At 37.1% G+C, this 12828-nt stretch overlaps 1 protein-coding gene across 1 annotated transcript in view; it reads left to right on the top strand.

The window, feature by feature from the left end:
- The window catches only part of usp12a (ubiquitin specific peptidase 12a), a 51114-nt gene extending 43553 nt beyond the window's left edge, over positions 1 to 7561 (top strand). The window contains exons 8-9 of the mRNA XM_073043802.1: positions 1550 to 1628; positions 4657 to 7561. Of these exons, the coding sequence (XP_072899903.1) occupies positions 1550 to 1628; positions 4657 to 4758 (181 nt within the window). The 3' untranslated portion in view covers positions 4759 to 7561. The remainder of the gene's footprint in view (positions 1 to 1549; positions 1629 to 4656) is intronic.
- Positions 7562 to 12828: the final 5267 nt, after the last annotated feature.

Below are 12828 nucleotides of genomic sequence, written 5' to 3'. Positions count from 1 at the left end.
ATATGTATTCAAAATCAGGATGTGTGTGACTTGGGGAATTACAGATAATATATGCCGACTGTTGATATTTACTGCATGGAAGGGTTGATTTTGAGGAAAGTTGTCAGTAATGGGGTGTTAAATTTTGTAAATACCATACTGAATTCACAGGTAGTCCGGGGATGGTGTTTATCTCCTTGAATGCTGACGCAGATGCATTCATGCATGCAATGGAGAGTATTCAATCATGCTCCCGCCTTGTAGATGGTGAAATTATAATTTGAGTTGATTTTTGCTGCAGAATACCAAGTCTGTAGTATTGTATAGTAATACTGGTGATTGATCCAGTTGAGTTTCTGGTCAGTGGTGATATTGATAATGGAGTCAACAATGGTAATACCATTGAATGTCATGGGTAGGTAGTTTGGCTCTGGCATTGAAGAAGGCAGTATGGTAGAAAATCTTAACTATCACAGTTTCCAGTCATGCCACCATGATAAATCTCTCTACATACAAGCAAGCACTAACATTACACTGAGGAAATATGAATGGAATTGAACAGTTTGTAATCATCAATGAATATTCCACCATCTAACCTGCTCGTAGAGTGTGGACAACTGATGAAGCATCTGAAGATGGTTGTGCCTAGAATGCTGCAATGAAGAAATTCTACAAGTGCATCTTTCTTTGCAGTGGTTATGACCTGTGGAAAATGTTCCCATTAATTTCACTTTTACTGGTGCTGCCTTGATGTGAAGAGCAGACACTCTTACTTGGCCTCTGGAATACAGCTCTTTTAGGTTGATGTTGTGGCAATTAGCTCTACTGCATTTCTTTTGACTGTGATTCAGGCATTTCAAAATAGTTTCCAGAATCTTGCAGCTATGCTGAACCAACTAGAAACATCTGGGTAGAAGTGTAATTAGTTTCGTGGGCACACTTTTAACAGAGCCGTGTTGTTAATGTCCCATGGCTCTACTGTGCTCTCAGATGGGTGTTGCTCTTGTGTTGAATGAATTAAATTATTCTTAAAACTTTGTTTGCATCTGTAGAGAACATTTTTATCTTTGAATGCCTGTACTAAATGCTGTTAAATGCAGGTATGAAGCTGATGGATAAGTCAATAGTTTTTGGTTGATGAATCAAGAATATCTCTAAATACTTTCCCCTTTGTGGGTATCGATACCAATGTAAATATTACATATTTATTCATTATTAACTAAAAGCAGGGTTAATAATACCTATTGTAAATTTCCTTTGCAATCTCCAGTATACAGTCATTTATTAAATTCAGTTAATTGACAATTCAAGCAAAATTTTCCTGAAAAGGTTGAGTAAAATGATGAACTGTGCTTTGACCATAGTTTACAAGGTAACCTGGCAGATTTTCAAAATGTGAATGGAGTTGGAGATAAATTGGACAGATGAACATTTAAAGGCAATTTCATTATCACTTGATGTGGTTTTGCTGCAAATTTTAATCATTGTTAGTAGATAATTTATGTGAAGTTATGAGAATTTTGAAGTGCATTTTTCCCTACTAATAATGTCAATTATTTCTTTTGATCAGTGGTCCTAACAGGGGACACTACATTGCAATAGTGAAGAGCCATGATTTCTGGTTGCTATTCGATGATGATATTGTAGAGGTATGTTTAATGCAGTTATTACTGAATATGATTGAAGTTTGTTTTCTGAAACTATTATTAATCCTGTTCTGAACAATGAGCTTCACAAATATTAAAGTTATTCCAAACATTACTTTTACTATGTAGTTGAAATTTGGATTAAAACTGTTTTGTATTAGGATTTGCAGAAACTTAATGCTAATTAACTATTGCATTCAGGACCAGAAACAGTACTTTAGTTAAATTATAAAGTATCAATTTCTATTTTTTTTCAAAGAAACCTGAGCGAGGGGAAAATGAGGTAAAGAAAAAATAGTTTAACATTCAGAATGCATGTGCCCTGTCAAAAATGATTTAAATGATGCATGCAAAATAAAAAGAGACTAATTAATAGTTTAAGAAATAGAACTTTGGGGTCATAAAAGCTATCCCTATTTTATGTTGAAGTAATTTATATTCAATGATTGTTATTCTTATGAGAGCAACAGAATACATACCTGTCATAGCATGATGAGGCAAACGTCTAAACTAGAGCATACAAATTCTTAGGAACTACTTAACTGTTCAGGGGCTTGGTTATGAATAGCAGAGGAAATTCTGAAATATAATAATGGTGTATTATCATGCTATCAGAATTTGTAAATACAAATACAGACCATCCACCAGTTGATCAACAGATCCATAAAGATAAAGGTGACAATAACTCAAATAATCACACATTACAACAGTGGTGTACAGATGAGCATTTCTTCCACCCCTCCCTCCCCCGCCTATTTCCCCACAACACCCAGCAACACCCCATTCCCTCTCCTGGCCAGCCAACCCCCACTCCTGACTTTTCCTCTCCTGGCCACTGCCCCTCCTCTCATTTCACTTCCCTCTTCTGCTGGACACTACTTTCCTCCCTTCCCTCTGCTAGTTTAGTCCCTCCTCCCTTCCCACTTCCCACTGCTGACCTGGCTTCCTCCCCCTCCCCTCTCCTGATCTGGCCGCCTGCTCCCCCCACCCCCCTGCGGGCAACCCCCAGCCCCAAGTTCATTTGAGAGATGTCAAGGGTCCTGCTTTTAGCTCTTTCAGAGTCGGCACAGTTATGGTGTGCAGATTGGTTCCCTCAGCACAGCTCCAATCCATGTGGCCCTGCAGCTTTGGAAAAAGTTTTGTTTCAAAGTGGTCTGGCAAATATTCAAAGTATAGTTCTAAACCTGAAAGTTAAAGATGAAGCAGTAAACATCTTGTCATGATTTCCCTTTTCTGGCAGTAATTCATGTAGTGCAATTGGAAGACATCCCTTACATGCGTAGGCAATAATATTTTGTTTATTCTGAAGAAAAGTATACGAGATATCTAGTATGACATTTAGGGTATGCTTCATTGTATTAAAATTTAAACATCTTTTAAAAGTCTATTTTTAAGCATCTTTTAACCTTTTGGAGAAATGTCACTGCAGAATGCACACTTGAGCTGCATGCTATCATGTGGGAGATTTTGTTCTTATTCTGGAAAAAAATTTAATAACACAGAATAACAAGGCCAAATAGGAATTAGTAGAAGAGTGTTAGTATAGATGATTTTTATTGCAATACATTATATGCTTTGAATTTGTAAGGAGTAATTAATATGCAAATGTTATATTTCTGATACTGAAATGGAGATCCTATTGACAGTAATAGTTGTATTGCAACATATTTTTAGTCTTGTTTTGAAAGTTTGCTATTCTGTTATTAACGGTTATGTGCTATGGATTTGTTTGGATCAGTGGGGATCTAGTAGTTTTGCCAAAGGTTCTTTGAGAGCATCTTCTGAATAGGGAGAATGGTGCTGGCTTGTGAATGATATGGTCTTTCCATTGTAGCTTAAAGTGTTACTGAGACCTCTGCTGATTTTGGCCTGGCAAAGAATTCTGGCATTGGTTCACTTGTCCTGCTAGTAGATTTGTAAGACTTTATGAAGAGTGTTGGTCTAGTGAGCTTTAAGATGCTTTCTATAGGTAGTCACCGACTTGGAAGTATACAGAAATGCAGGTTTCCTTTCTGCCACATAGACTGAGCTTATTGTAAGGTTTTGTGTTTTGGTGTACAAAAACACTCTTTCAAAGACAGGTTGCAGGCAATAATGAGTTTTATTGATCTGTCTTCACTGCAGATGACCTCTGAGATATAGAAAGTGGTCCGTGCTTTCCCAGGACCTTGCCAGTCTTGTGCAGTATTGGCAGATAGGTAGAGATGCTTTGTTTTGTGGATGCAAGAGTTATTTGCTCGAATGCTTCAGTGAATGAATTAATAATGACTTGAAGTTCCATCTTAGGTATGCATTCATGCATGTGTTTTGCAACTTGATGTCTAAAATTTGGTTCTGAAGTGGAGGCAAAGTAAGTTGAATAGCTTCTCATTTGTCCTGCAGAGTGCCTAACTTCATTGGAAAACTTGCAGGAACTGGGATGCAGTATTGCTGTGACAAGGATTTGAAAATACATTGGTGGGGTGGAGGGGTGCAATAATGCATCTTGGTATCACTCAGCATAGGGACTGGCTTTTAAAATCTGGATCAGATTGGATTGATATCATGATGTGTAAGATGCTTCATGATACAAGATGGAGACAAACTTCTTGGACAGTCAAATTTGAGGAGATGCATTCTTGACTGATAAAGTTAATCTTTGAAGTTGGTAAAGGACGCATTCATTGTTGATGCTGCTCTCAGAATATATCTTTAGTAGAAAACTGGTTGGGTTGAAATTTTTCTTGAGCAGTTTTGCAAACTTGTAAATCGGTATACTTTCCAATGTCCTGTTTTGATTGCCAGTCGCCCATTTTTGTTCCCATGGATTTTTTTTAAAATTCCCCAGTAGGTTGTTAATTTGAGGACTTTTAATAAAAAGAAATGCAGATTATCTATGCCTTAGATAAAAGCCTTTCTGTGATTCATTCTTGCACCAACTGTGTTTAGAATTAATCATTTATGATTATTTTGGTAGACTAAGCTATTTGGGTAAAAGATGGCTCCTCTTTTGCACTTTCTCCATTAATATAATTTGTTATCTATCCAACAGAAAATAGATGCACAAGCTATTGAGGAATTCTATGGATTGACTTCTGATATCTCAAAGACCTCTGAATCTGGTTATATCCTTTTCTACCAGTCCAGGGATTAAATGAGTGCAAGAGAACAGTTCCATCTCACTCACTTCCAAATGCTGACCCTTGCAGAACAAGGCACTGAGATCATTCAGAAGAAGCATAAGATGGAAGAACATTGCATCTTGCTTATCGAGTTTCAGTTACACTAGAGTCATACTGATTTTAATGGCTAATCAAAAATATCCTTTGTGATGAAAGCAGTTTTACTCATTTAAAAAAAATTACATTGAAATGAGTAGCAGCAATGTTGCTTGTGTAAGTGGGCCACTGAGCTGGTGCTAAAATGTTGGTTCCAGAGCTCAGTCTGACATAACTGAAGGTGATGCATGCTAAATGCATATGAATGAAACCAAAGTGAACTGATATTTGACCTGATTAATCTTCCCTGGTTTCATCCAGTTGGCATTTTATGTTAGGCAATTTTTACATCCTCAAATTTTGGGACTACTGAATTTTTTTTTCAAAATATTGACCAAAAATGATGATAGTTCATCATAACAAGTTTGCGCAAAAATTGTCACCAAAGACTAACGTGATATTGTGGATTTTTGTAAGGCTTCTGAATCTCTTTCTAACAAAACAAAATACTTGACCAACATCTAGTCTTGCAGTTGTCTCTTTTCAATTTCCACAAGTTGAATATGTAATATTCCAGAAGTCTTGGTGTTAAGTTGCATTAAATTTGAGTGTTTTTTAAAAAAATTTACCATCTAATCATCTGAACTTTTTGTTAACAAAAATCTGGTGCTGATTACTGAGTTGTCTAATGCACAAGAAGCATCCTATATGTGTAGATGTTAAATACAGGGCAAGAGCAATGGCAGAGTTATAGGGCCTTGTAAATACAACATAAAAACAATTTTGTAGCGTCAACAAACTAAAATACTTTTTTAATAGCTTTTCGTATCCCAGAGAAATTGTAAAGTGGCAAAGTGTTATAAAAATAATTCCAATTGTTTTTGTCTCCATGCAAATATATAAAGAAAAAGTAAATAAAATCATATTTTAAATGCCTTAGTAGAATGAAATCCCCCTACTGTTCTGTTATATTGGAGTGAGCACTACTTATTTTCAGTTGTATATAATATATAAATAATGTGATTAATCATTTTAAGGTTCATTGGTTTCTATTTACTATTTCAGTTCCTATAAATCTTTGCTCACTATTTTGTAAAGTTATTCTTTGTCATCTTAGAATTTCTCCTACTTTATGTTCTTCAATGTGGTGATTGAAGTAACTGACTATTTTGCCTGGAATATATGGTTTGTGCTCCCATGCACTTATTGAACTCACAGTCACAGATGAATGTAATATTTGAAGACCCTGTTTACACAGCATATATAGGTTTGGAACTGTTTTGCATTTCTGTTTATGGGAATTGATGCACACTGTTTATACAATTCCTATAAATGACTGGCAGGCTTTCTTTGTAAAACTAACTCCCTTCCCTTTATTAGTTTCAAATTGAGTAAGTTTAATCAAACTTGATTGTAAATCGCTGCCTGGCTACTCCTCATGATGCACACCAGCCCATGTTTCTGAATCAAGGTTTGATGCTATCTGATTAGATGTCCGAAGCATGCCTATAATTTGAAGATAGATTTGTTACCCGTTAGTTCAACAGGATCCGAGCATTTATGATTGATATGAGAGCATACTATACTCATCCCAAAATGAATTTTAAAGTGGCCTGCAAAAACTTTAACCTAGGGTTTAAGACCAAAATCACTGTTTTGAATAAACTAGGTGGAGAACTTTACCACCTTTCTCTTGTATAGTATTTCATATTGATACTTTGAAATCCAATGAAGAATGTCTATCTGCTGCTAAAAAGAAAACTTTAATTCATCAGTGAACATCTTGTAGCTGTTAGAATAATGCTTTTTGACTTGTTGCCTCAGGAAATGCTGTGGTCTTTACGATTGATGCCATTTAGCCCTTAGCATTTTTGTTTAGGTTTCTTCAGAAAGGTATGGTATCATGTTATTGTGGCAAGATGTTAAGTTGTTGGGAACGGGGCCTGTTCAGACTGATTGGCTTCTAAGTAGATAAAGTAGTAGCTCAAGTCCCAATTAGCTTTTATCTTTAAAAATTTTATATTTTATTTAAGTCTGTTGGACTTAATAGTACTTCAATTTCCTTTTATCCCTGCATTAAAACACATTTTTGGGAATCAGGAGTAGAGAAGCCATGAACATTCTATTGAATGCATTTTGCTTCCTCCTCTCTGCCTCCCTACTTTTAACTTTGGAAGGATTGTACACTTAATAGTCACTCTCTTGTTTTTAAAATAAAGGAATGCTTCAATTAAATAAAAGAAAAACAAAATCATTGGTAGAATGATATATCTTTAGAATATTGCAGCATTACGCATTTGTTCCTGTGTTTGCTCGGGTTTTGTGAAACAAAATGTTTTGGATGTAGATTTTAGTGACTTTGAACTAATTTGGCTATTGTATTGCAGTCAGATGGTGCATAGTTTGGTAAAGTACTACAACATTGCATATTAGCCATCAGAAATCAGGGTGATAGAGAAATGTAACCGGTGAATAATGGAACTGATTTGTGTCTTTAAGTCATGAAGTTCTTTGGGGCACAGCTGAATATTTTGTATATTGCGTTTTAAAAAAAAAAGGAAAAAAATTTCTACAGAAAAATGTATGTTCTTTGATAGCATAATATTGTATGTATATATTGAAAAATTACTCTAAATTATAAATTGTTGCACTTTTGATACTGATTTTTAGGTGTATTTAAGGGGTTACTTGAGACAGACTGTTTAATTATGTTTTTGTCTTAAATAAAAAAAAATATAATTTACAAGTCTAAGGACAGCTTGAATTTTATATTCTCTTTGGTAATTATACAGATTCATCAAATAAATTGTCATGTCCAATTACATTTTATTTCATCAGAAAATACATTGGGTCCTATACAAGTAAGGCTCAAAACTATAGTAAACACAAAGTACACTGCAGATGCTGTGGTCAAATCAACATGTACAAACAAGCTGGAGGAACTCAGCAGCTCGGGCTGCATCCGTTGAAATGAGCAGTCAACGTTTCGAGCTTTGACCCTTCGCCAGGACTCACGAAGGGTCCTGACGAAGGGTCTCGGCCTGAAACATTGACTGCTTGTTTCAACGGATGCTGCCCGACCTGCTGAGTTCCTCCAGCTTGTTTGTACAGGCTCAAAACTACAATATTTACAGTGGTTATCAAAAAGAATTAAACTTTGAATGTCTTGTTGAGACTAATAGGACTGTACACTTGAAAGATCCTTATGATTCAATAATCAATGGGGTAAAGCATCTGAAATTGTATTGGTTGTGAAATTATATGGCATGCGCATGCTCATAGCCTACATCACCTCCCTCACCATCATACATGTCTCCAAACTATCTTTCTAGTTGAGGCTGCACTTCACCTGCAAGTCGGTCAGTGTCATCTATTGTATTCAGTGTTCCCAGTGCAGTCTCACTCAGGTTGGAAGAGCAACCCCTCAAATTCTGTCTGGGTAGCCTCCAACCTGACTGCACAAGCATCAATTTCTCTAACTTCCAGTAATTCCTCCCCCTTCTTCCTTCTCTCCTTTTCTATTCCTCGTTGTTTCTTCTTCTTCTCACCCCTTCTCCTCAGCTGCCCATCACTTCCATCTCAAGGCCCTCTTCTTTTCCTTTCTTCCATGGTCCACCATCCTCTTCTACCACATTCCTTCTTTACTACTCCACCTACCACCTCCTCAATTCTTACTTCATTCCCCTCATCTGGTTTCCCCACCACCTGCCTGCATGGACTGCTTCCTCCCTCCCCCCATCGTATTCTGACTTCTGCCCCTTCCTTTCCAGTTCTGATCAAAGGTCTTGGCTCAGAATATTGACTCTTTATTCTCCTACCCTTGCTGATTTTCTCCAGCATTTTGTGTGTGTTGCTCAAGATTTCCAACATTTGCAAAATCTTTGTCTCTATGCTTAAACCTTTTATTGCTTTGACATGTAATGGCAGTTTTAATATGGTGTTTCTGACGGTGCATTAAACACAAATGTAACAAGCTATTGCATCTACTGCCCATCATTGTCCTCACATATTACCTAATGCAACAAGGCCTAATTTGACATGAATGCACAGTGAGTTTGTCCCCATTTTGAAGTAATACTAATGTCAATTTTTGTATCTGATTCTGTTGTGTCTCCTTGTTTTTTTTATGGAACTATTTATCTAAATTTGTACTATACTTCAACACTATTGCCAATGGTGGTGTTGCAGTGCTTAAACTTGAATGCTTTGGTAACAGAATGATCATTAAAGTATATCAAGTTGGTAGATATTATAAATGTAAACATTACAAATTAGCGTGGAAAGTTGCCAATGCTTTCAATACATCATGGGTTAATCTTAACAATACAGAACCAGTCAGCATATCAATGCTGGCCTTCCCGTAATTTATATTCCAATATAGTGACCATTGTGGTGGTGGCATCCGTCGGTCTCGAGAGACCATGGATCTGCGCCTGGAGTTTCCAGGGCGCAGGCCTGGGCAGGGTTGTATGGGAGACCGGCAGTTGCCCAAGCTGCAGGCCTTCCCCTCTCCACGCCACCGATGTTGTCCAAGGGAAGGGCACTAGGACCCATGCAGTTTGGTACCAGTGATGTCGCAGAGCAATGTGTTGTTAAGTGCCTTGCTCAAGGACACAAACACGCTGCCTCAGCTGAGGCTCGAACCAGTGACCTTCAGGTTACTAGTCTGATGCCTTGCCCACTAGGACACATGCCAACTAGTGACCATTAGATAAAATAAATAACATAAAGAATTTTGAGAATAATGCACTTGGAAAAATTTGATTAAATGGCCATTTACTATGCTTTATTGGGTAGAATGAAAAGCTTTGCACCAACTTGGCTACTCACAAGTATTTTTACTCTCAAGCTGTAAATTTGTATACTTATGCTTGATGTAATCCATATGATCAAACAAAATGTATGCCGACTCTGGCACAGATCTGACAGGATAAATCTGACGTAGACGTTCATAGATTAGATATGACTTCTTCCATCGTCACAGTGCTTCCTCTTAAAACAATTTTTCTTTTGCTAGCTAAAAATAATAGAAGCTTGTTAAATTGCTTGTGATGTAAGTTGGCAGTTGCTGTTTCAAAAGGACCTCAGTATTGGTATTTCACAATTCTTGGCAAGAGGCAAGATAAATGATTTACTTTGTTTGAATTACCTTGGCATATTTGGATCTTAGGGCCTTTTCATTATTTAACAAACTGGATCAGTCAGTTAGAATTAATTAAGTTACCTCGGCGTGCTAAGTCATTAGAATCAAATAGATCTGAGTCTGAGCCACCAAATTTTTCTAATAACTTTGTCTTCTAATGAGTCATTTAACCTGACCCAGGAGGAATTCATAATATGACGTACAAAGATTTGGAGCTTTAACAATTTTCAAATTATTTGATTTGAATATTGCACTTAAGAGACAAGCTAGTAGTTCCTATTCTTTAAATATTACAAATCTTCTCATCATAGCTGACGGAAGCTTTGCCTAAATAATCCATTTATGGCAACCATATTGTGAAGTTACAATATTGTCCTCTCAAAGGCACTGATTTCTTTAGGGATTCAGTTTGATTAACTATTTGTAAAGCTGCTCTGAGTTAATCCTGAGAAGATGTTTTAAGAACTATATTCCATGAGGATAGCACAGAGCTCCTCACATGTTATGATAAATCTGACAAGGGTAGATAATGACAAGCAGTCTTTTTGTCTCACAAATTTGTAAGTTTTGATAATTCTACCAGAATGTCAATTTTGCAATAAAGCTGAAAATTAGCACTTTCCATGAAAGTGATTCAATTTTATAATCATTAAGTTAACAATTTCTGTTCCCATTTCATTTGAGCCTCCAATATAAATAAATGTATTTACTTCCATATGTAACATACAGCATGTCTTTATTTGAAGTTGTGCTTCAGTGATGACTGATTTGGTAAAATCCTTGACCCTATTTCTTTGGAAGGACCAATTTTATTTTTAAATATGTTGATTTGTACATCCTATCTTTTAGGTATGTATAATATTGAACTCAGCTGCTCAGTGTTTCAACATTACTTCTTTGCCACTGACTGAAATTACTCATTTTCTTGGAAGTGTAAGGATTGTTTCCACCATAGTTTCCACCACTTTTTCTTAGAGGTTTTAAATAGTTTCCTTTACCTGGATCCTCTGCTAGGGTGCATATGATTTCTCATTGAAAACTCATCTCTGGCCATGTCAGCCTTCAGTTTAATGCTTATCACCTAAATGAGTTGGGGAAACAGAAGCAATTTCCCAAGCACGCTCGTCCTTGTGTCATTTGCCTTGTAAGCAGCCTTTAGAGATCCTGACTTAAAAGCCCTAGGAAGAGGAGATCCCTATGAACTTGCACATTTCACGGCACACTCACCAGAATATGGAGATTAGTTGAGGCACTCTTTAGAGTTTTAACAGAATCAATTATTACTTTAGGGAATCATTAATATGAAGAAAAGTAAGTATGCTTCCTAATAATTTGGCCAAATGAAAGTGCTATATTCATTTAAGTATCTCAAACTTCTGTGGGTCTGTGACTGCAATTGAATACTCTTGTGTTTCCCAAGCAAGCAAGTTTGAGGAGTGGGGGGGGGGGGGGGCTGAAATGATATAGAAACACAGAAAACCTACAGCACAATACGGGCCCTTTGGCCCACAAAGTTGTGCCGAACATGTCCTACCTTAGAAATTACTAGGCTTACCTATAGCCCTCTATTTTTCTAAGCTCCATATACCTATCCAAAAGTCTCTTAAAAGACCCTATCGTGTCCGCATGTGCTTTATAATCATGGATGTGCCAATGTGATGAATTTTGTTTTTAAAGGAACTTATTGTGACTTAGCTGTTGCAAGGGCAGGTATGGCTGTTGACTGTGCCAGGGTTTAGATGTTTCAATAGGGACAGGAAGGGATGTAAAAGAAATGGGGGAGTGGCTTCTCTGCCAGTTCTGCCATCTAGGATCCCACCACCAAGCAGAGCTTTCCTTCCCCCCACCCCCAACCACACACATTTCAAAGATGGTGATTATAACTCCCCATCCTTTAACATAGCCGTGGAAAAGGTTAGGAACAGAATATCAGAAAATCTTTAATTGGGAAGGGCTAATTACAGTAGTTTTAGGCAGGAATGTGGGCGTGTAATTTGGGAACAAATCTCAGGGAAGTGCACCACAGAAATGTGGAAGTTGTTAGGGAGCCCTTGTATTGAGTCCTGGACAGGTATGTCCTGCCGAGACCCAGGGAAAGGATGGTAGGGTGAAGGAGCCATAGATTATAAGAAAGGTAGAACATTTAGTCAAGAGGAAGAAAGAAGCATACTTAAGATTTAGGAGGCAAAATTCAGACGGGGTCTTGAGAATTATAAGGTAGCCAGGAAGAACCTTAGGAAAGAACTTAGGAGAGTTAGAAAGTGGCATGAGAAGGTCTTGGTGAGTAGGATTAAGAAAACCCCAAGGTGTTCCACATGAGTATGTGAAGAAAAAGAGGATTGCCAGAGTGAGGATAGGTCCAATCAGGGATTGTAGAGGAAACGCATGGAGTTGGAGGAGATAGGAGAGGTCCTTAATGAATTCTTTGCTTCAGTGTTCACTGTGGAGAAGTACATGATTTAACACTGGTGTTTATGGTCAATGTCTTTGGTTGCAAAAGATATTTCATTATATAAAAAGTGAAAATTCTACAATTTCCTGCTTGTCAAGAACAGGTCCATTTGCAAAAGCCAAGAAAGTGACATGGAAATAGTATCCAAAGCTGCCCGTTTTCTGATGTTCAACAGCTTCTAGTGAGCAGACCTTACTATCAGTAATATATTCCTTTTTCTTAACAATGTCTTGGAATTCCTTTTCTGAAATTTTCCTGATCGTTAGGAGTATTTCCTTGGCTCTCAGCTTCCCTCTTAGCCATAATTTGGCCAAATCTCCTTGTTAGGTTTTTAATCTTCACTAAGTTGTGTATTTTTACCACTTTCCCTACTCTGACTCTACTTAGAAGTAGCCGTTATTTTTGTGTGAC

Source organism: Hemitrygon akajei, chromosome 4, assembly GCF_048418815.1.
Source record: "Hemitrygon akajei chromosome 4, sHemAka1.3, whole genome shotgun sequence".
NCBI lineage: Eukaryota > Metazoa > Chordata > Chondrichthyes > Myliobatiformes > Dasyatidae > Hemitrygon > Hemitrygon akajei.
The sequence above is the reverse complement of the archived record's forward strand: the minus strand, read 5'-3'. Positions and strand labels throughout refer to the sequence as shown.